This window comes from Carassius gibelio, chromosome A6 (assembly GCF_023724105.1).
Source record: "Carassius gibelio isolate Cgi1373 ecotype wild population from Czech Republic chromosome A6, carGib1.2-hapl.c, whole genome shotgun sequence".
In the NCBI taxonomy this organism is placed as follows: domain Eukaryota; kingdom Metazoa; phylum Chordata; class Actinopteri; order Cypriniformes; family Cyprinidae; genus Carassius; species Carassius gibelio.
The window spans coordinates 25,499,425-25,523,366 of NC_068376.1; the positions used below are offsets into that span (position 1 = coordinate 25,499,425).

The 23,942-nt window shown below is 35.9% G+C and overlaps 1 protein-coding gene and 1 long non-coding RNA gene across 2 annotated transcripts in view; both read left to right on the top strand.

Annotated features, from left to right (window-relative positions):
• The window catches only part of LOC128015871 (contactin-4-like), an 80,430-nt gene that overhangs the window by 29,079 nt on the left and 27,409 nt on the right, over nt 1-23,942 (top strand). The window contains exons 2-7 of the mRNA XM_052600088.1: nt 12,052-12,199; nt 16,221-16,347; nt 17,814-17,983; nt 19,145-19,240; nt 22,153-22,356; nt 23,577-23,679. Coding sequence (XP_052456048.1) covers nt 12,139-12,199; nt 16,221-16,347; nt 17,814-17,983; nt 19,145-19,240; nt 22,153-22,356; nt 23,577-23,679 — 761 coding nt within the window. The 5' untranslated portion in view covers nt 12,052-12,138. The remainder of the gene's footprint in view (nt 1-12,051; nt 12,200-16,220; nt 16,348-17,813; nt 17,984-19,144; nt 19,241-22,152; nt 22,357-23,576; nt 23,680-23,942) is intronic.
• The window catches only part of LOC128015874 (uncharacterized), a 327,822-nt gene continuing 304,121 nt past the window's right edge, over nt 242-23,942 (top strand). The window contains exon 1 of the long non-coding RNA XR_008184023.1: nt 242-387. This is a non-coding gene — a long non-coding RNA (uncharacterized LOC128015874). The remainder of the gene's footprint in view (nt 388-23,942) is intronic.

Consider the following 23,942-nt stretch of genomic DNA (forward strand, 5'->3'; position numbering starts at 1 on the left):
TCTTAACCTGGAAAAAATATACATAATAGGGGTGTAACGATACGCGTATTCGTATTGAACCGTTCGTTACGACGCTTTCGGTTCGGTACGCGGTACGCATTATGTATACCAAACGGTTCGTTGGAGTAATTAATTATATTTGAAAAAAAAAAAAAAAGAGAGAGAAAGAAATATAATGATATGCGTTCAACAAGGTAGCCCAATAACCCAAACAACGTAACAGGCAACGCCCCTGACACTCCCGAAGAAGAAAAAAACACCATCTTATATGTTTATGTTAGGCTACTCAGCAGGCGCTCGCTCACTCAGTACGCGCTGAAGGCTCGTTGCAAAATAGCCAATGCGTTTAACAGACCAGAAATGAGAAGATCCCCCAATAACCAACAGGTCTGGTGTTTGGGTGCACTTTGGATTCCCTTTAAGCTATAATAGTGATGGCAAGAGAGTGGTGGATAAAAAAACAACGGTATGTCGCATCTGCAACATGACAGGGTACACCAGCGGGATTACAAAAAAAAAAAAAAAAAAACAGCGGGAATATCTGGGATATATGCGTCAGTACTATCTGGGAAAAGACGGAAAAAAAGGAGAAACATGCACGCAGCAAACTATCCCTGCAGCATTTAGACACTATAGCTTACAGGGAATCCAACCCAAACACCAGACCTGTTGGTTATTTTAGGATCTTATATTTCTGGTCTGTTAAATGCATTAGACATTTTGCAACGAGCCTTCAGCGCGTGCTGAGTGAGCGAGCGCCTTAGGGGCCGTTCACATATCGTGCCTAAAAACGCATGGAAAACGCTAAGCGCGTCTTTCTCCTCCTTTCCAAAGCGCTCGGGCAGAAGCGCTCATGAGGCGTCTGTCTTTGCTAAGCAACAATGACGTGCTCTCTCCATGAGACGCGGAAATTTCAGCGAAGGATAAATGGATTTGCAGCTCTAAAAATCGCTTGCAGTAGCTCTGCTACTGAATTTATTTCAAAATTGCAATCCATATACAACTATGATCAGCTGTTCCTTCATCTTGGCTGAGCTCTCAACGTTGTTACGGGAAAGGATGAAGCTGATTGGTTGGTTCTTGTCACATGACCCGCGGTGCGCTTGCGGCATTCTGAAAAGTTGAGATGTTTTTACATTTTGCTGTATCTAAAACGTATCGAACCGAACCGAACCGTGACATCAGTGTATCGTATCGAACCGAACCGTGAATTTTGTGAACCGTTACACCCCTAATACATAATATATAATATTTGTAAATATGTTTTAAATTATGTGTCAAAAATTATAGGCGGCATTTCATACTTCTCTGAGTTTAATCTTTTTACTAATTCTATCATAATTATTTTGCCAATTAGTGATGTTTTGTTTCTTAATCAGATAATAATGCAAACGATGATATTCCTGTCTATATAGTTCTTTTCTAGAGGAGCAGAAGCTCACTGGACAAGCTGACCCTCATTTTTCCCTGTGCCATATGCCTGCACTGTCAAAGGCTCCTGTTGCGGGGGACAGTCACAGTTCGGATCTAACCTTTAGCATGATCAGTCTCTGAGTGACCTATCCTGGATGATAGACTTCCCCTACTCTCAGAAATACCAGCCCTGTCTGTGTTATTATTCAGGTGGATGACAGCCCATATTCTCCCGGGGGACCCGCGGCCTGGCTGTGTTGACAGAACTCGGCACCACTCTGATAATATTCCACAATGTGATGATGGCACAGCATCAGCACTTTGTGATTTGATGTTGTTTTTTCTGTTCTTCCTTCAACCCTTCATCTGCACAAATCCTCACAGGGTTTGGTTTTTGACCCGAGGCAATTCATTATTTGCTGTGAATCAGGTTCTCACCTTGAATTACTTTTTAAAGTAGCAAGGAATAATGCAGCCTGATAGCATATGAGTTGTCCTTTATCTACTTAAAATTACACGTTTTTTCACATTTCAGCTCTTGTATAGGTTTTTTTTTTTTATGTATTATAACATAATTATAAATATAATATAAATAAATATAAACATTACTACATAAGAACAAAACAAGAAATATTACTTTTGTAATTAATTCCTTGTAGAATAAAATGGCTAGTTAAGAAAAATATAATAATGATAAGAAGAAGAAGAATTTAAAATAATCTAATTTTACATTACAACTGTCATAGATTCTTCATTTTCAAGCTTAAAGTCTTGAAACTTTGAAACACTTCACTCTAAAACATACAGTGCATATGTTCACTTAAAATTAAATCACACTAATATTAAATCTTTACTAATTGATAATTGCACTGATAAAAATGGTGATTTAAAATGCGATAAGCATTCCATGGGTTTACTGTTATAATAATTATTATGATCATTATCATTATTTAAAAACAAAGCAAAATATTACTATTCTAATATTTTATTGAAAAACAAATGGGCAAAAAAAATGTCTTTGAAACACTTTAAAAAAGTCTTTCATTTAATGAAATAAATATATATTATACTTATTTAATTAAACCACAGCCTCTGCAATTTGATAATCGCACTAAGCCATATGAATTTTGGTTTTATTTTGATTACTTGCAGCCCTAACAATGAAATAATGCATCTTTTGAATCAAATGTAAATTTCGTCTGTCTTTCATATATAAGCACAATAAAAGTGATAAATCTCCTCGTTCACGATAGATTCACAGAACCTTGGTGCCTAAAGGCTGTTTTATAAAGTACACAGCAAGGTTACTGATGTGTCTCGTGTGCAAGAGGAATCAGTTGAGGATGGAAGAGCCGGCCATAACTCCACTGAAAATTTGGGGTGCCATAATTTAAGCGAAATCAATTATGCATGTGCGCTTGTGTAATGAATGTAAAAAGAGTTGCCCTATCGTTCATAATCTGGAGGGAAGGGGAAATATGAGCGTTCGGCTTGGGCACTTAGTGGCGTTTCTACAGGACTGGGTGACACTTGAGCCGTGGGGGGGAGAGGAAGAGATATAGCCCTTTCCTTTGTGCGCGCAGATTTCAGCTCCAAATATAACACCTCGGACACTGATAATGCTACCTCTAATGCACGTTAAAAGTGAGACGGTGACTCGAACTGACAGTGTTTTAGATGGTACTGGTGCCATGAGGACGGAGAAGTAAAGCCAAGGCTCCTGAGTTTGTTTATATCACGTAGCCACTAATTTGTTTTCGTGCAAAATTGGCAGAAGACACCTAAAGTGTGGTTGTATGTGTGTGTGTGTGTGTATATATCTACTGTCACAAAACGGTAAATCTATGATCCTGCTTCCTAGACATGTAACCTTGTAATGAAGAGAGAAAGCACTGGTGTTTCTGATGACCTTCAATCTAAAAAGCTGTAAAGTATTATTACCATTAGTATCCAACGCCAACATAGAAGTGAAAATGATACACATAAGGGTGGTCAGATGTTATTGTTGGTGTTTATGAGATCCCATGGGGAGTGTCAGCGACAGACATTGGGCATTGATTGGAAGAGGATCATGTGTCCTTCGATCACAAATGGCAAATTTGCAGCTTGTGTAAATCATGTCAATAAAGCATTTTGTCACCTCGTCCCTGGTGTAGACCTATTTAAGACTATTATTATTCCTGGAAAATTAGATAATTAGAAATAACTTAAGCCACAATAAGGACATGCGTTACAGGGATTTTACAATGGATGCTGGTTGTTCTTGGAAAGTGGAATGGCTAACGGCCCTGTAAACCAAAGTACAACTCCCTTAACTGCCATTATAATGCCCTATTTGCACCGACAAGAGTTTTTATAGCTGGAGGTCATAAGGCCATTAGCAGCTGTTTATACCTCTGGATGCCCATTAACGTTATTAGTGGTTTACGTCACATCATTTGAAAACTGACCATACTCAAGATGGTAAAAATGAGATGTCATTTTATTTTGGCAAGGAAATAAGGAAAGCTTTGTATTTAAATAGTAATATTTTATCATTAGATTTGTTCATTGTATTATCATTTGTTATTTTTTACTTTTTTAAATATTTTTTTTTTAAATCTTGGTTGCTTTTGACAGTACGTTGATGTAAATTGGCAGCTATCCTCAAGAATCTCAAGAATCTTTTTCTCTCTGTGTGAACGTCCCTTAGTTTACAGCTTCAAGTGGATGTTTAAAATTGCTGTTTAAAAACTAAATTAATGTGATATAAGTGACACCAGTGTTCAATATTATATATATTTTTTTTTTTTTTCAGAATCTATATAAATTCATATTTTGCCAACAAATATTGTAAATATGAACATAAATTCAAATTGTAAGCTGTTTACTGTTAAGGGCCGCATGGCAAGGTGGTTCATTCACTGTATTAGAGTTCAGCTGATGTAAGATCACAAGTGTGATTGCAACAGCATTTTAAAAATATTTTTTATGTGGCTTGTCCATTCAAAAATCGGATGTGTTTTGTGTTATGATAAAGTATCTTCTTTTATATAAACAGCTAAATGCATTGAATTGTGACAGACCAAATACGTATAAAAACAGAACAACTGAAGTGAAGAACACATGTATTAAACGGTTACATACAGTATATGCCAACAAATTCTGGGTTACGTACAGTATATGCCCACAAATTCTGTTTTGGTAGACATATTATAAATGCTAAACTCAGTCATGGTGAATCTGAACAGCATTTATGAGATCTGCAAAGAACCACGCTTGATGGGAATGTTTCTTGACATGGAGTGGGCATGTATGTAACCCTCTATTGCATATGTTTTTCACATTTAAAATCAACAGTTTTGTTAATCAAAAAACCTAGTTAACTTTTTCGTGGCAAAGCTGATACAGAGCACTTTGCCTTCATGAATTTGAAAATTGAGGTCATGAACTTACAGTATGTTGGAAAAATATGAGGATTTTATTTATATATATGAGCTATTTCGTCACCCTCCTGAGAACTGGCATAACTTATTGGTTCCTATGTTAGCGCTCCACAGAGTTGATGCTTTTGTTTTATTATTCATAACAAGTCAACAACTTCCTGTTTAATGGTGCTCTATGAAAGGCTGGCGAAACTGCAGACTGCATGTTTTCTTACAAGCCTGTTATAGGATGGGAGGTGTGGGGGGGGGGGGTATTGGGCTATATGCAGAGTCCTTTTTTTATTAGGCCACTGCAGTCTTTTCTCGTCCACCTGCTGAAATGATTCGTTTTTTTTTTTTTTTTTTATTGTTTTTTTTTTTTTATGATAGCCCTGCTGGAGTCTGCCTGTGCAAGGAAACCAAATTACTCTGAGTAAATGGCCTTGCTGGTGTTAGCCCAGGAATCCAGGTCATGTGTATATGTGTAAACAGTGCTCCTGAATCCACCCCTCCAGACATTTTTATCAAGTAATCTACCGTCAGAGTCGAGCCCAAGCGGTTAGTGGATGTGTGGCAACACTTTGAAGTCAGCTCGTGTCTGGCTTCAGCATAACAGCAATATTGGCTTAACCAATGGTGACAAGCTGAAAGGATGCGCAAAACATGAACGTGGTTTTGCACAGCTTGTCAGTGAACAACGGCTCTGTGTAGTAAATGCTGCTCTGTGTGAAAGCACGCACGTGATGGAGATTTACCACTGATTACAGAACCAGCTTTACTGACAAGATGTCCCTTAAATATTGCATGCAGTTTATTGTGCAGCCCTACATTTTATATGTGTGTGTGTGTGTGTGTGTGTGTGTGTATGTGCGTGTGCGCGCGCGCGCACGTGTGTGTGTACATTTCAATATAGATAATTCAATACAAAAACTCATCGCCCACTTAATCTCTTTTCACCCTTAAATATTTACTTAGTTATATAAAAATTATTTGGAAACGGTGTATATTTTCCATCTATGAGCGCCACAAATGTTGGCGATAGCTCATTGAATAAATTTTGGCATTCTCATTGAACAATGTCAGTGACCTCTAAATGGCTAAATATCAGCCAAAATAATGGTCCAAAACAGTGTTTGATGCCTCAAATGTGCATTGTGTTACAGTATCTTGAAGCACTTGCAAAAGCAGTACATCAGTGCCTTATTATGCTTTTTGTAATTGCATATAGTAGTGTAATATTTAAGAGTATCTCAATATTTATTAATTAGCATGGCAGAGAGAATCGAGCAGGTAGTGGGGCAGTGAGCTGGCAGACTGTGTGAGGATGAGACTGATAGCTGGTTAGTTGGTTTGATGGAAGCTGTCTCACTGAAGCCCGTGTTGAGATTCAGTTCACATCTGCTAAACCCAGCCAACATTTCTGCCTCTGGCTTCTGCAGGCTGGTGTGAAGCTCACAAAGGCTCTTTAAGGACTCAATCTGCTGCCGGAGACTCTGTGATTTATCTAATGCTGTAAATGAAGGTGGAGGCTAGATTTTAATCAGGCCAGTGTGAGTTAAGGAAACATACGTCATGGCTTGTTAAGGAGCACCATTACTCAGGTTTTAGGCAGCATTTGACATCTGGATATTTGAATAAGCTTTTTACTTTTTATTATAATATTGGACTGTTTGTAAAAAATATGTGAATTTCTGCCAGTATGTTTTCAGAATTTCAGTAATTGATTGTGAGTGTGAAATTGCTATTTTACAACAGTTCAATAAACAAGTAGTTAGAATGGTGAGTAACTGCATTTTAACCACAATACTGGCAGATCCAAACTAGTTTTGGGTTGTGCGTACTTTAAAGTTTTAATTATTTGAATTTAAATGAAATTTAAATTACTTGAATTGAGTTAATTGAGTTAATTTTGCTGAAAGAGATTCAATGATCCAGGTCAAAAAAAAAAAACGATTTGATCTATTTTTTGTTGGTGTTTTGTTCCTCAGTGAATGGATGTGTTCAGCGCCGCCGCTCCCAACACGCGCATCACGCACTGTGTGTAGGCCACCAAGTGCTGAGGGGGCACCAAAAATAGCCTAATGATTTTTTTTTTTTTAAATGCCAGTATTATTTCATTAGCCTATAGAAATATTAGCCACATTTTGGCCATGTATATGTAACAAAAAAGGGGGAACAAGAAAGATATTTAATAATTGCTCTAGTCTAGTCTAAAGTATTTTTCACCCCCATGTCATCCAAGATATTCATGTCTTTCTTTCTTAGATCGCAAAAAAATTAAGTTTTTTTTGGAAAACTAGATTTTTCTCCATATAATGGACTTCAGTTGTGGCCAAGTGGCTGAAGGTCCAAATGGCAGGTTCAGTGCAGCTTCAAAGAGCTCTACATGATCGCAGCTGAGGAATAGGGGTATTATGTAGCGAAATTTTCTGTTATTTTCTTAAAAACATAGTCACGTTGAAAGGGTCACACGAGTACCGACCAAGTGTTTATAAAGGAAACAAAAAGTCAAACGCCCTCTCCAAAAATAGGTAAAACATCAATCGGATGATTTTGAAGTCTGAGAAAAAAATAGATTGTTTTTCTTCCTGCCCTACCTTTTGAACCGAAGTACACAGACGAAGAGCTAACCGCACATGACCTTTCCAACGTGATTATGTAATAAGATCATTTTCAGACACGCATTACAGAGTATATAAGTATATACAAAAAGTATATACATTTTTATTTTAAATGTTTTCCTCAGAAACCTTAATTTCTTTGCGAATGAAGTTAGAAAGTCATTAACATCTTGGATGGCATGTGGTGGGTAAATTATAAGGATATTTGTTAAGGAGTTTTGATGACTCAATCAAAACAAGTCATCAAAATATATAATTGCTTATGTTTTCTTACTGTATATAATAATGTGTGTGCGTGTGTGTAATATCATTTCAACAATTTACTTTTACCACAGCTTATAATATAATATAATATAATATAATATAATATAATATAATATAATATAATATAAAGCCACTGCTGACTGTACAAACAAGGACTCTTTGCTCTTTCTAAGACTAACCTTGGCAGTATTCTTACAGGTAGAATATTTCGATGCCATTGTCATCATATAATCAATTTTTTTTTTCTTGTACAGCTGTACACTTAGCTGCAAAGTCATAAAGTATTCCTACCAGATCACATTACACTGTGGTGTCCCATCTTTTTTCAGTACTCTCGCCCACTATTTCTCCATTTTTCCAATGAGATTTGAACTAGCTCTGCATTTATCGCTCTGGACACAGGCAGTATAGTCATGATAATTCTCATCCCATTTCATAATGTCTGCTATGCAATCTCTTCATCTGCCACCAGTGGAAAGGGGGAAGCACATTATCTATGGCAGAGTATTATAAGAGATTATCCCTGACAGATCTTTTCCCTCGCAGGCACCATTAACCAGGCTTTGGCCCACTTGATATTTCTACCACCTGTGACCATCATCCGCTGGGCACAAGAATTATTGCCATTGTATTTTTTCCCCGCTCTATAAATTAATCATGTAAGGAACTACTCTGAATCCGGTTGGACAGTGACCAAGAAACTCCCTCCCTCCTTCCCCAAAGATGCCAGAGACACCATGCATCATTAAAACGTGGCATGCCATTTGACACAGAGATAACTCTCACATTTGCCCCAGTATGGTTTGATGCATATTATCATGCCATAGACAGAAACAGGAGCCTTTTTCCTGACTTTGAAATGTGCAAGAGGCCCGCATGGATGACAAAAAGCGAGCTGACCTCTCTCTGAAGTGAGTAGGGACTGCTGACGAGACTGAAACATAAATTAGCATTGATCATTTTTGCTCAACATGCCACAATTAATGACTTGAGCCTTACAGGGCTTGTTAGACATCCTGTGGAAATAGATTATAATGTCCCAGAACAGAAGTCCGCCAACTCTATTGTTTTACAAATGGCACATGGTTCTCAGTACATCCAAGGACAACATGTTTAGAGTCATTAATGCTGTATTCCTACAGGGATCTTTTTTTTTTTTACGTAAGAAAGTGTAATAATGACTGTGGATATTCATCCATTTTTTCAAGTGTCTTAAAATAGGTGTCATTTGTATATAAACCTTTATCCTCTTTTTAAATTATGATAAACCAGAGAAGCATGTATATCAGTTATCTAATAAAAGCATATTAAATAGACCTCAAAGGACGGCAGTGCAGGGAAGTAGGACTGAATGAATTGATCTGAAGAAGTGTGAAAACAGGTAGCATGCATGGAATCAAATGTGCACGTCATATTAAGTTCTTCTCCCATCATGCAGCTATAGTTTCATCCTCCGTTTCGCATACTCACCGGTTATAGATCACCCTCATGCATCTCATAAGGAAAGACATCAAACAAATATCCGGCTATTGACCTGTCCTCCCAGACTTGATTGAGACTCATAGCAGGCTGCAGGAGCAGAATGACAAACAAAGGAGGCAGGAGGCTAAAAAATGGAAACCAAATCGATAGAGATGACTGAAATGACGAAGAACTTGAAGGTCAGAGCTCAGGGTCCCTTAGAGTAGATAATACAGGAACATAATCAATCTCATCTAATTTAATCTATCCCCCATCTCAGACTTGATCTGCACTATTTTTTTTTTCCTTCCATGGTGAAGTCTTTTCATTTTCTGCCCAGTGACTGAGCTGCTCTCTGATATTGCAATGTTGGATCAAAGAATTAAGTTGAATAGGCTTAAAAACAATACTGAGACATGAAGACCACTGCTGTTTCATATGTTGAATATTCAGAACAATAATGATGCTTTGAAAGGATATTCATTGCAGTACTTTATGGTTCAATAAACAGAACTATACAGAAACTTCTAAATGTGGTCCACAAATCCAGTCTTAAAGGGTTAGTTTACCTGAGAAGGAAAATTCATCCATCTTCTACTCACCCTCGAAGCATCCTAGGTGTATTACTTCTTTCAGAATAATCCAATCAGAGTTATATTAAAAATTGTCTTTGCACTTCCAAGCCTTTCAGTGGGTCAAGCGGTTGTTTGTTGTCAACAGTTTAGAAGACGTGAAATAAAGTGTGCGCATCTGTTATAAAATGTTCCTCACACAGCTCCGGGGAGTGAATAAAGGCCCCCTGTAGCAAATCCAAGCATTTTTCTAAGATAAATATTCAAATTTCAAACATAATAAACACTTTTTCTTACTTCTGCTGACTGTTGGGAACCGAAAGAAGTGCAGCAATAGTAAATATATAATAATAAATAGTAATCACTATTTAAGCTGCAGTAGGTAACGTTTGTAAAATATATATATATATATTTTTTTTACATATTTGTTAAACCTGTCATGATCTAACAGAAGAATATGAGACAGATAATCTGTGTAAAAATCAAGCTCCTCTGGCTCCACTCAGTGATTCTATTGCCATTTGCAGAAATACACTGCTTCAAGTAAGAAACAACCAATCAGAGCTGCGATCCGTAACTTTTTTTGTGTTCAAAATGTACAAAATGTATATAATAAGTGAGTACACCATGAATCCATTTTCCAAACTGTTTTTAGCCTGTCCTGAATCACTAGGGTACACCTATAATAAGTGTTTATATTCAGAGTATTTTAGATTGCTTCGGGTAGGTACCGTGGTGGAGTAACCCTTTACCTTTGTGATTCTTCATAAACTTCTGGCTACAATGTTCTTCTGCAAGATGCAAGCAATTATTAAACGCTAAAGCATCAAAAGTTACCTACTGCAGCTTTAAGCAATAGTAGCAATAGCCAAAAATACATTGTATGGGTGAAAATTATAGATTTTTTTATTGACACTTCAGAACAGTTCTGATGGCTCAAAACAACAGGGATAATTCAGAATAGATCTGATAATTTAATTCAATGCGATACTGTTTCAAAACAGATCTGAGGCTTCAAAGCAATAGTTATGCATCAAAACGGACTGGAAACTTCAGAAATACTGATGTTTCAAACTGATTTGATGCTTTAAAACATCATGCCATTGCCATTTCAAAACAACGTTGATGCTTCAATACAAATTTGATGCTTCAAATTTACAGAAATTTTAAAATGATACTGACACATGTAAATAGTACTGATGCCTCAAAGCAGTATTATTTCAAAAAGACTACTTCAAAGAAATACAAATATTTTAAAACAAATTTGATGCTTCAAAACAGTGGTTAAATTTGATGATTTAAAAAAGTCTTTATGCTTCAAAGCAATTTTGATGATTCAAAAGAATTCTGACTAAACAATATTGATGCTTCAAGGTTTGGTGTTGTTTTCATAGAAAATGAAGAAATGTCTGAATGTTAAACATGTTATGTACTTATGCTGACTTTCAAGGCTTATTCAAAATGTGATGTCCCTAGTGTTCCTATATCGCTCAAAACCCCCCAGCTGTTCTGCACTCAGAAATGTCAAGAATATCATGCTCATTTGCTAGACATTTGTTATAGTTTGACACTTAAACCACACGTCCCACCAGGGTCCATATTTGTTAAAGCCAAAGCTTTGACCCTCATAAATTAAAGTGTGTATTCGACAACTCTGATGTGCTTTAAAGAGTATTGAATTCCTGTGAGGTGGATGAATTGCACGCCGCTGTCTCGAAAAGAGGGAGGGCTGACACTGTATAGCTTACTCCTCTATCATATTCACTGCCCTTTCCAAGTGTATCACCTCCCCTATCGAATCATAAACCTGTTCCTGAGATACACTGGGCTGAAAATGAAATATGTTTGCAGGTTTGTAAATGTATCATACACATTTTTCCCAGTGTACGTGTGTAGAACCAATATTTTAAGTACAATCCAAACATTGCCTTTGGCTGCTGAATATGTGTCGAAGTTTTGCTTCCGTAAGCCACCCAGGATATTTTCATATCTCTCCTAGGTCCTTGCTTTCCCCAGGTCTGTCTATCTCTCTTTCTCTCACTCTCTCCGACTCCCTTGACTCCTGAGAGATATATTGAGGGTATGCTTGGTATCCACACTGCAGTTGATCAGCTGAGAACAGGCCCACAGGCATGGAATCCTGTGTGTCCTTATTTGGATGAATGAATTATTAATATTTTACTGGTTTATCTGAAGTTATAGCTCCTCTTGCATGTGTTGTATTGTTTTCTAATCTTTTTTTCTCTCTCTCTCTCTCTCTCTCTCTCTCTCTCTCTCTCTCTCTCTCTCTCTCTATGTCCCTTGCTTATTTCGCAGCTAACAAAGCTGACTTTGCAAAGGAAGAACACAACTTGCTCCTCTTGCAGTTGAATGGAAATAAAAGCAACCCTGTGACCTTGAAAGATGAAGATGTTGTTGCCATGGGAACTCTTAATCCTGCTGTCACTCAAGAGCTGCCTAGCAGGTACGATATCCCCGACTTGCCTTTGATAGCTCACCTGTTCTGCATTGTCCCCACTTCAGCAGTGAGAGTGGCTTTTCATGCCGCTGTCTAATCATTTTCTCATTCCTCTAGAGACCGATGCATGCTGGGAACAAGCTCTCGTGGTTGCCCCAGCAGGACATTTGTCTTGACACAGTTTTAGATCGTTCTCTTTAGCATGAACTTCACTCAACTTATTTTGACATGCTTTGCTTATTCATAACAAAGCAGCATTGGAAAGTTTATTCATGTTTATGTAGCTTTGAAGGATGTTCTAAAGCAGTTTAGTTTTCATTTTATGTTGGGGTTTTGAGGGGCAACCCAACATTTTTTTATTTATAAAAAAAAATTATGATTTTTTTTATTATTATTTCATACAAAATGCTGATAAAATCAGAAATGTGTACCTTATTAATTAATTAATATTTTTTTAAACTTGTTTTACACTATATACATGTGTACACATTATTTAAGAAGCAGAATTGCATAGGAATTTTGACTTTCATAGTTGCACCTTGAATATAAATGTATTTTTAATTTACTTATGCGTAAAACAAGTGGGAAAAATCTGCCAGAGCGATAAAATAAAAATAAAAATTATCTTATTAAAGATACTACATTCTCTACAAAAATAAAAAAGTTGTTTCATATTATATATATAGTAAGAATAGGATTTTTAAGTGTTATTTTTAAGTTGTTTTATTATTATGATTATTATTATTCAAGTGAAATATGTATGTACATAAACATTTGTTTTATTTTAATTTTTTTTATTATTATTTGCATGTAGCATTGTTTTTTTATTATTATTCCCCACAATTAGAACAATCCTCTGACCCACCACTTTGAGTTCAAAACCACTGTTTTAAAGAGTATTAAAAGTTAGAGCAGTACTTAGAGCTCTTTAGAAATGCAAGAAAACTTTCCTTGTTCATAATCAGACCCTGTCAGCAGTGAAGTGTTTCAAAAGTCTTTTAAATTTCCCATAAAACGTGCTTATTATTTCTCCAAAGGTTCATGCAACTCTCAGCACATACTGCAGCGCTGTAAGGAAGAGGCCGTCTGAAGAGGCAGGTGCCCTATTTAAACAAACCAGTGTCCCCCACTCAGCACCAGTGCTCCAGTTATTGCCGATGTTGTGCTACAGTAACTATGCCAACTCAAATGGGCATTTGCATTCAAGCCACAGGTGCTCTTTTGATTGCACAGCTTGTTATTCAGAAAGCTTAGCTGGAGAGAAGGAAGTGCAGAGGCCAGACAGCCTCAGATGGAAGGGCAGCAGCTATTCTGCACCGAGAACCTGAGGAGACCAATCCCACATATCTAACAACCTGCCATAGCTTAGCTTTGAAGCCACCTTTTTGTCTTTTTATTTTCAGTCAACGTGCTGATGAAACACTGACAAGCTGTGTGATAATTAACTGAAGTAAATTTCCTGTCAATGTAGAAGTTGATTAGATCTCTTGAAGAAAATTGATAATAGCATCAGGAAATAAATAAATCTCATGTAGCCTACACTTATTCAGAAATAATTCTCATTTAAGAAAATAGGTTATATCAAGGGAAAGAATAATAGTCATCTACCAAAAGTGAAATGGTTATTTAACGTTTAGATACTGAATATGAATGTAGTTAATATTTTAGCAATGAATAGATCTATAAGGACGTGGTTATAATAATAAGCATAGGAAGTTATTAATCTAGGTTGGCTGCCCTCATTTTAAAGAATCCCTGCTGGAAATTTGATTCTTTGTAAGTGTAAGTAAATTATTAATAACTTTAATAACATTACAGTATCATTTTTTATATAATATTATGATTAGAAATAATATGTACAAATTCATTTACCCAACAATTTCACAGTGGATTACACAGTTGAAGAGTCATTCTTGTGGTTACTCCACCCCAAAATGAAAATTTAGTCATTTAGTCATTTAAAGTCAATATTTTGTTTGTTTGTTTTTTCCATACAAAAAGTGTTCCCGTCGCTTCATATAACCCTGATTGCACATCTGATGGCAGATGGAGTATTCTGAACACGACTTTCATACCTTTTATTGACCTTGACACTGTTATTTAGTTGGCAGTAAATGGTGCTAAAATACCTTAAATTGTGTTCCGAGGACGAACAAAGCTTTTACAGGTTCGGAACAGCATGGGGTAAGTGGTTAGTGACAAAATTTTCATTTTGGGGTGGAGTATCCCTTTAACTATACACTGATAAAAAATTATTTTGTGTTTACTAAATACTACATAAATAGAAATTGTATTTCTACATTAATTTATTTCAGGCAAGAATAACAAAAGGAAGTAAATTCTATATTACTACTAAGTAATTTAAGCTTGTAGAAATTAAAGTTTGAAATTATAAGCGTATTTTATGCGTAAAACAAGTTACGCATAAAATTAATTAATTATAATGTTTAAAAGGATTCTTTAAGTAATTATCAAAGTTATCATCCCGTTTTTACCATCATGCACCGGGGCATGAATAATTAAAAAAGGTAAAAAAAATGTATTGTTTTCGACTTGTATTTACACTGTTTTATAGTTGATTTTGTCATTAGGTTTAGTAACTTACTGTTTTGTGATATCTGGAGTTAATTTTCCACTCAAAATGACCCATTTACACTCTAACAATATCCACTGATTGTTACTGTCATTGTGTATGTTTTACCAAGTCTGTTATTGAGTGGACATAGTACCTTCAAAGGATGACAATCAGTCTACTTGCTTTACGGTACATGTTTGCAAGTGAACCACTTGCTTTAATAGCATGTTTTTTTTTTTTTTCCAGTGCTACATTGTTTGAGTAGCAAATTTTTTTAAACTCTAATTGACGGAAATTGTATTGCATGTGTTGCATATTTAAAAATAATAATAATAATTAAGCAGAAATTACTTATCAAACTCCAACTGGCCATGTTAAATGTACTTTTTTTTTTTTTTTTGCTTAACATACTAATTTTGTTAGGTAGTTGTGTTTTAGCGCTAATGGAAATGTCCATAAAATTATTTCCTAATGTCCTTGTAGAAAATTACCAGTTAATTTTCCTTTTCTTTTCCTTTCTTTTAGTTTCCCCAGTGTACTTGGAATGAACAGTAATGTGCCAGAGCTCCAGATGCTTCCTTTGTATTATATTTTATTATATTCGTATTTGTATTATATTCTTTCCTGTTTCCATAAAGGGGTGAGGGCAAAATCATCCATGACAAAAAGGTGATGGGGACGTGTCCCCTCCGCAAATGTAAGCTAAATGTGGACTACTGTAAATGTGCTATTCCTCACTCTAAATGCTTCATTAATTCCTGTCGTTCAAAGGACACACAAAAGGGAAAGTGAAAAAGGTAGCATCTCCCACAGTGTGAGGAGACAGAGGCCTCACCTCAGGCAAACACGCCTGGACACTTCCATTAGCTTGATGATGCGGGAGGGTCATATGTGTTTTTTTTTTGTTTTTTTGTCCTTGTCAAGGTCAGGGACCTGTAAAAAAAAAGAATTTTATTCACTCAAAAAGAACAGGGCAAAATTACAGGTGAGTTTTATTGAGGAGGGGAAAATGTTCAGTAGAAAGCACAATTCCTTTCTCTGTGAAGAGGCAGACATGTTTATGAGAGCTTGTTTATTCATTTAAGAAATGATACATTTCACTAGAGTAATTACCACAACATGGGGTAATTAGGGAGGTGGATTGGTGTCTTGGCAGCAGTCAACCGAAACAACAGACCTAGCCACACTGCCATGCGTGTGACAGGCCTGCCAAAAGCAGGACGTCATGTTGGTACAGTTTCTGCTACAAGAGGGGAAATGAAAGCTGTTCCTCTGGCACGTGTTTACGTTACAGATCTAATGAGCTCAGTGTGGGAAGTTGCTGAAAATAAATGAATAGCACACATTAGAGATAATGTGGACCTGATGTGTTCACACCTTTTTTATGATCTAGATTCATTGTTCCAGATTGTGGATTTTGAGCTTTTTAAGACTTCTTGTTCTTCCTTCTAGAGAGGATTATTCGACATGGCCCAGTGTTCACCCAGGAGCCCAGTGACAGTGTTTTCCCTTTAAGCGCAGAAGACAACAAGATATTTATTAACTGCAAAGCCAAGGGAAGTCCAGCACCACAATACAAGTATGACTGTTTTCCTCAAATGAAAATATAGTTGTTATTTTTTTCTTATTATTATTTATGCCTGGAATAAAAAATAATAATAAGTTGGATTGAAATTTGAACATCATATATTGAAAATTCAGTATTTGTGACAAATTGACATTGACGTTCCATGATTTTAATTACTCTTTTAAACAATATTAAATCATATATGAATAAACAATTTTATTTTTAACAAGAATTTATGACTATTGTTTAATTTTCCAGTTAAGCTTTTGACTCAGAAATGTTAAAAACTAGTAATTTTTTTATTCATTTTTAATTCAGTTTTAGTTTTAGTAATTTTAATACTTGTATTTCAGTTATTTGCCAAGGCTACCAACTTTTTTCTTTTAGTTTAGGTTTTTATCTACAGTTTATATATATATATATATATATATATATATATATATTTATAATTTTTTTTTTTTTTTTTGATAACTTTTCTGCTTTTGGATTGATTGTAAATTTGATTCTCGGTTTAAAGAGCCAGTAAGATGAAAATTCTAAGCTTCCTATCACTGTTTATAAGTCCTGTACAACAGGTTTAAATCCATCCAAGGTTAAAAAACATTGTCATTTTGTCAAAATATCATTTTACAATTACCTCAGTTCTCAGAGATCCCCAAACGGTTCGCGCAAAGCTGTTCAAAAGATTCAGTTTTTTTAAACCCCACCTTTCGGTAGCATACTGTGTTCTGATTGGTCAACTGACATAGTCACTTTTGATTGGTTGTTCCGCACACAACTTCACAGTAAACGATGCGTTAGCATCTTTTTGGGGTGAATTATGTCCTATTCCTCTCATCGCGAAGTAAACAGTAAAATAAAAAAACTTGAACAGTCTTGCTGCTTTTTCTTCTGTGTGAATCTGAATAGCGCGTTCAGCGCGGGGGCGTGGTCTCATTAGATATAATGAAGGGAGACGTGAAAAATGGACATTGCGTTGTTTTCAAATGGATTACTTTAATCACAGAATATTTTCGTGAATATAATACAGAATAGTTTTAAAGTAGACATGTCAAGCTTTCTATAGATATCTCTCTCATGTCTCTTCGTTGAGTGGCAGGTCAGAGTTCCGTTTCTCCCAAGACGATAGGCGGAGATTATTATGCAAAGTGTTGTAGTGACGTACATAGAGATGGGCAAAAGATTTGAAATCTATAACATCTCGTTTCAGCGATTCAGAGTTGACTCCTTACTTTAGAAGCCAATAACTTTATAAATCGTGTACTTTTTGGTTTAATTACTTTGCACATTGTTTACACTGATGGACAGCTATATCATACACTGTAATACAGGTAATTTTTGATTTCCCATCTGTGTGGCTCTTTAAATAATGTCTTTGAAGTACACATAACATATTTGTTTGTCTTTATGCTTCTTGCTTCTATGCTATATTTCTTGCCATCATCATCCCATGCTCACTCCATCTATTTCATATTTAGGTGGAAATTCAACAGGAAAGATCTTGATATTGACTTGGACTACAGCCTTGCTGAGGGAAACCTTTTGATCAATAACCCTCAGGCAACTAAACACAGTGGTGTTTACCAGTGTATCGCCACTAATGCATTTGGAACCATCCTGAGCCGAGAGGCTAAAGTGGAGTTTGCATGTAAGTGCAAATTAAACTGTATGTTTTGTATTTGTGAACATTTGTAAATGGCACCTGACAGTCTCTTCTGAATTTGATTACTATTACTTTGATTATACCGTCTTTATATATGCATCCTTTGGAAGCTTAAATGCATGATATGTAAAATGCACACTATCTTATCTTTTATATATGGTCCATTAGTGGGCAAGAAATACTTTCCTCCCTGGATAAAGTAGGCTTTTAAACTAACAACTATATTTTCCTATCTGGAAGATTCCACCAGGAGATGTCCAATGGTGCTATCTAAAATGCAGTCTGTCGTGAAACATTTAATCAACAGATAATCATAACAAAGAAGCACTGCCTCATTCATATTGTGTATACATATGAAAAAAATTGCTTATTCAAAATTTCACATGTAGATGTGTCTTTTCAGGTCTAGAGTTATGCAGGAAATTGTTGAAGGACTAATTTGTGGTACTTCACTTGTAAAATTGACCTTTACAAAGTTGGAAGAAGCATTTTCCAAATGATTTACTTCCTCACATAGTCATCAGTTCTGAAGTTTCGAAGAATACATTTTTATTTCTTGATTTATAATGAGGAAAGCTTTTGATTGTTTTTTTTGGATTATGATTTTTGTCATAAAATCTTTTTCCTGTTAATGCATTTAGCGAACCCTTTTATCCAAAGCAACTTATATCGCATACAAGATGCAGGGAATCGAAGCCTTTACCAAACATGTGGTTCTTTACTGATATAAACTGATATATGTGCCATATTTTATGACCACATATTTTATTTTTCAAGAGCACATTTTACCTTGGTCTACTCTAATCTCTATAATATAGATCTGACAATATGTAATTAACACAGTTACCCTCTGACATCTACGACAACAATTTATTTTTTATTTTTTTTACACCACTTGCAAATTCTCACAATTTTTTTATTTTATTTTTGTGTCTTTTATTTACACAAATCATTTCACACATGCATATATTCAAGAGGCATATTATTTGAATAAACACCGAAGTTTAGCCCAGTCTGGGATGTCATTTTTGCCTGTCCCTTCCAGTGCTGTATAGTGGCATTTCTAAAGGTCTCTGCTCTGTGAGTCGTCTGTTGCACATCTGTATGATGAAAAGCAATGGCGATCCTATTATTTTGTTTTCGCAGACCTGCAGAATTTCAGTAGCAAGGCCAGAAGTCCAGTATTAGTGAGAGAAGGACAGGCTGTTGTGCTCCTGTGCGGTCCGCCACCCCACTTTGGAGGTACATTTTATTGTATTCTGTATGAATTTGAATGTTATTTATTATTTGCATCAGGGTTTTTTTTTTCTATTCTTTAAAGTTGTCAATACTTTTCCACTTTACCTCATATGAATCATAAAAAGCAAGTGTGACAATTGTTCGCAAAATCTGTTGACCTCTTTCCACAACACTTTTTTCTTTTCTTTTTTTTTATAAATTTAAGCTTTGTGTATAGCCTGTGGAATAATGCTAAGCAACTCCAAGGTGAGGAATTCACTGCAAGTGGCAAACCTCTCTCCATTCTGCTCACTTAGTATGTAGGGTACATGCAGGTTCAGATTTGATCTTAATCATCTCAAATTGTGAGCAAATCAAGTTTTCAAATGACTGGAGCACAATGGCTCACATTCTTGCATTCATGCACCAAGCTCTTGGCATTTAGCTTCCCCTCCTCCTTCTTAATGGCACTTGTGCCCTTGTGGTCATTTGGAAAGGTTATTTTCTTAAGCCTTGGCCTTCTGTTGAAAGGTAAAAATGGCATGTGGTGGCTGGTTTAAAGTGGCGTGTCTCTTTATCCCCCGGTCCAGCTGTGCACCTCTTCTGTGTATAGCTGATTAGCAGCCTCTCAAAGAGCCACGCATAGATCTGCCAGAGGTGCAATTTCATGCAACCGCACCGCCGTTCTGTCATTATGCCACATTTCCAGTCAAATCAATGCTCTTAAGTGACCCACACCGTCCCTGTTCCCCGCAGCCACCCTCCACCCTGTTTTCTATCTTCCATCCCTCCTTCTCCCACCACCCTTGACTGTTTGCCACACTCTGTAATCCGAGGCTCTTTCACATGGATAATGCTTCATGGGAATGAATACAATGGCTAGAGACCGCAGCTCAGGCCTTGAAGATTTTTTTTTTTTTTTTTTTATGGGGGGGAGGTGAAACCATGGAGGTCTATAATACCTGGGAGATTCTTCATAGAACCATTTAGACAAAAAGGAAAAACTGCCTGTAGATTTCATGAATGGGTTTTTCATGAAGCCACACATCTGGAGAAGAGTTCAGAAAGCATTCTGCTTCATTGAAGGTTCACAGAAGCATGTGGTGTCTGTTACCCTTAATGGAAGAAGTTTGAAACAAGCAGGATTCTTCATAGAGCTGGCCTCCTGGCCAAACTGAGCAATTGATGGAGAAGGGCTTTGGTTTGAGTGGAGACCAAGAACCAGATGGTCACTCTAGTTGAGCTACATGATCATATGTGGAGATGGGAGAAATCTACAGAAGGAGAAATATTTCTGCAACACTCCACCGATCTGAGCATTAGGGCAAGCCATAATCCTCTCTTCGGTCTTCAGACATAAAAACACATTTAGAATTTGCAAAAAAATAGATAGATACATATAATTAGAATCAATTATAATTATAAATATTATTATTTCTTTCTGTCAAAAAAAGAATGACTCTAAATTTAATGTGTATATATACTGTATATATATATTACATTTAGTGTGTGTTTGTGTGAATTTCTTCTTTTTTGTTTGAGTAAGGTGCACAATAAGAGGTAATTTTGGTTGATTGCTGGTTGATCATACTTTAATATGATTTTGATGATAAATTACTGTTAGTTGTTTTCTAGACAAGTTGGAACAATGAACTGAACTTTGTGAATTTTAGAGACTGCTCTCCATTACTGCCCAGTAACTGCTACCTAAAGTAAAAATCACCTCTTTTTACTCATAAATAGCCTTGTTCATTTGTCTACTTGTCACATGGTTTCAGATTATAGTGGCTGTGAATTGGTTTCCTATGAGACTGAAAGCCTTAAGCACAGTGCCCAGTAATGACGAGAGGTCTCTCACCTTGTCACCACTCCATTTATGATGGTTTTAATTCACCTTTTTCTGTCTTGAAGCCAAATGGTTCTTTTTCCTCGGTGCTGTATACTCTTAGATATGCTATTTGAACCTCAAATAGCCCTTATCAATCCACTTTTCAGCCATGCTAACCCCTTTCTGTCCTCTAATAAACGCTGCTTAATTTGATACTTTGATACTTCATTTCTTACCACAGACCTGCGGTCTTCCTGTATTCCTGTCTCATTAAGAAAGAGTGAGAGGTGATATGAATGAATAGAAATACAAGAAAAATGATGAAGAGTATTACAAAATTAGCTTATATCACATAAAGACTGTTAAAAGCTAAATAATTACATTGAAAACCCATTCATTCGCTTTGTGTTGATTATAAACAAATTTTCTGTAAATATATTTTACAATATATTACAATAAGCACAAACTTTACTTCTTCATGTAGATGATTTGAATTCAATATTAATTTTTATAACGATGTCACAAACCAAAAGTTGTTTTGATGGCTGTTTTAATTGTTTTAACAATAGAAGGGTTATTTTAGATAAATATGCCATATGCCAGCATAATTCAAATACACATATTTTGCTTTTATGAAAATAAATAGGGCGTAGTTTGTCAAAATTAATGGTTTAATTATTTTTTTTGTCTTAAAACTTGTTCTAGAAATGTTCAATAGCATCAGAATGCTTTGCATGTCACACTATCATCTTACATTGTAATGTTGTGTTTATTTGTAATCATGAAGAGTAAATGCAGATTTTTAGTTGTTTGCAGAGCCAGAATATGCTTTTTTCATGGAACAATATTAGTTTTCAATATTAGCTCCTGTTGCTTGTATTGTTTTAACCTTGTTATATATAAACCTTCCCACAGCTGAGCTGTAACAAGATGAGAGCATACGCATCTAAATTGCATCCACAAAAAATAAATACATTTAAAACCGTTTTCAAATATTATATTTCATAATGCATCAAGCTATATACTTAGAAGGGTATGCAGCATGTTGACTATATACTGTACCTGAGTTGGTAAAAAATTGACTGTCATCTGACAATTTTCTCCTCAGAAATCAGATACTCCTGGATATTTAATGGCCGCCCCAGCATTGTTGTTGGGGACAACCGACGATTTGTGTCCCAGAAGACTGGAAACTTGTATATTGCAAAAGTTGAGACATCAGACGTGGGCAACTACACGTGCGTGGTAAGGAATGTGATGACCAATACAACCGTCTACAGTTCCCCAACTCCAGTGGTGCTACGTCGAGACGGTGAGTAGCCTGGAGGAACTGCTAACAGCGATTAATCAGAAGATTTCAGCATTACGGTGTTTGCTTTGCTGCCACTCAGAGACATAGCATTTGTGCAGTCATAGTCTCTGAGTGTGTGTGTGTGTGTGTGAGAGAGAGTGAGAGAGAGAGAAGGAGAAAATATTCTGCATTAAGAAGGAAGACTTCAACCCTCACACACACACACACGCATATACCCTGGGAGGCTCAACATCACCAGTCATTAGTTTCTGTTTAATATTCACCCAGACAAGGTATATGAAGTAGGGCGGAGAGGTTTTGAATATCTTGAGTTAATGTGAATATTGAATATTTTTATCTGTGAATAATTTGGGCACTGCTGAACTCTTATTACTTTACTAATTCATATTTCTTACTTTTCTTTGTGTTTGATCTACATTCCCTGCTGAAAATACCATTTTAGGCCAGCATAAATTTACATAATTTTTTAGTTGGTGCAGGTCGACCAGCATAGCCAAAACCATCATGATATTTTTGCTAAAGCTGGTTGACTAAGGGAGTCTTTTTGGCAAAGCAATGTTAACAAAACAAGTACCAAAAATGTAAGTTGACACAGTTTTTTTTTTTTTTCATTATAATTATGGTAACTTACTTAATGTAAGCACTGTTATGTTATGTCATGCAATATATTTTATGTCTTTTTATATCTTTAAATGAATATGTTTTTCATAATACATACATATACTTTATATATATAATTTGGTCAGTTTTTTATCATTCTTTTTGCCATTAATATTAAATAACATGTTTCGTTGACCACTGAAATTATAGTTAAAAATATATAGGATATTATTTAAAAAAATTTGAAATGTAAAGTTGTCTGTTACAGTTTTTTTTTAGTTTTGCTTGTTTAATAAATAGAATAGTATAATTATGAGTCAAATGAATGAAAATTAAATGACAAAATATTGTCAAAAGACTATGAATCTACTTGAAATAGGAATAGTGTTGTTAAAAACCTAGTGGGAACATGAGCATTCAACATTACATATGCTGGTGACCAGCCATTGTCTTTTCAGCAAGGTTTCCTGGCAAGCTGCATGTGTTGTGAACTTTGTTATATGCCTTGTGTGCACATAAAGTGATGTACGTATATACTGTGAATAGTTATAATCATTTCTGAATTGAACCGTATTGGTTTTACCCTAAAAGACTAATGCTTGTGTATCCTAATTTCGCAGCTGTGATGGGGGAATATGAGCCAAAGATTGAAGTCCAGTTTGAAAAAATGCTTCACGTTGCCAAAGGATCATCGGTTCGACTGGAGTGTTTCGCTTTAGGAAAGTAGGTCTCTACTTTACTAACAGATGGACTCCTTGCCTCCAGAGGGTTGCATTGCTAACTGGGGACTGCCACACTTGGCACATAGTACATCTTAGCAGTTTATTTAAGAGAAATGTCTCAGAAATAACCAGAATCCTTTAATCTTACTGAAGTACTAGGAAACAGATGGAGCGGGGAAGGCATTATTTTTAAAAACAGCTGCAGACTGTGATCCAGGGGTGAGACGGGGTTCTGGCCGGGGATTGTCCACAAGTAATGTGTTA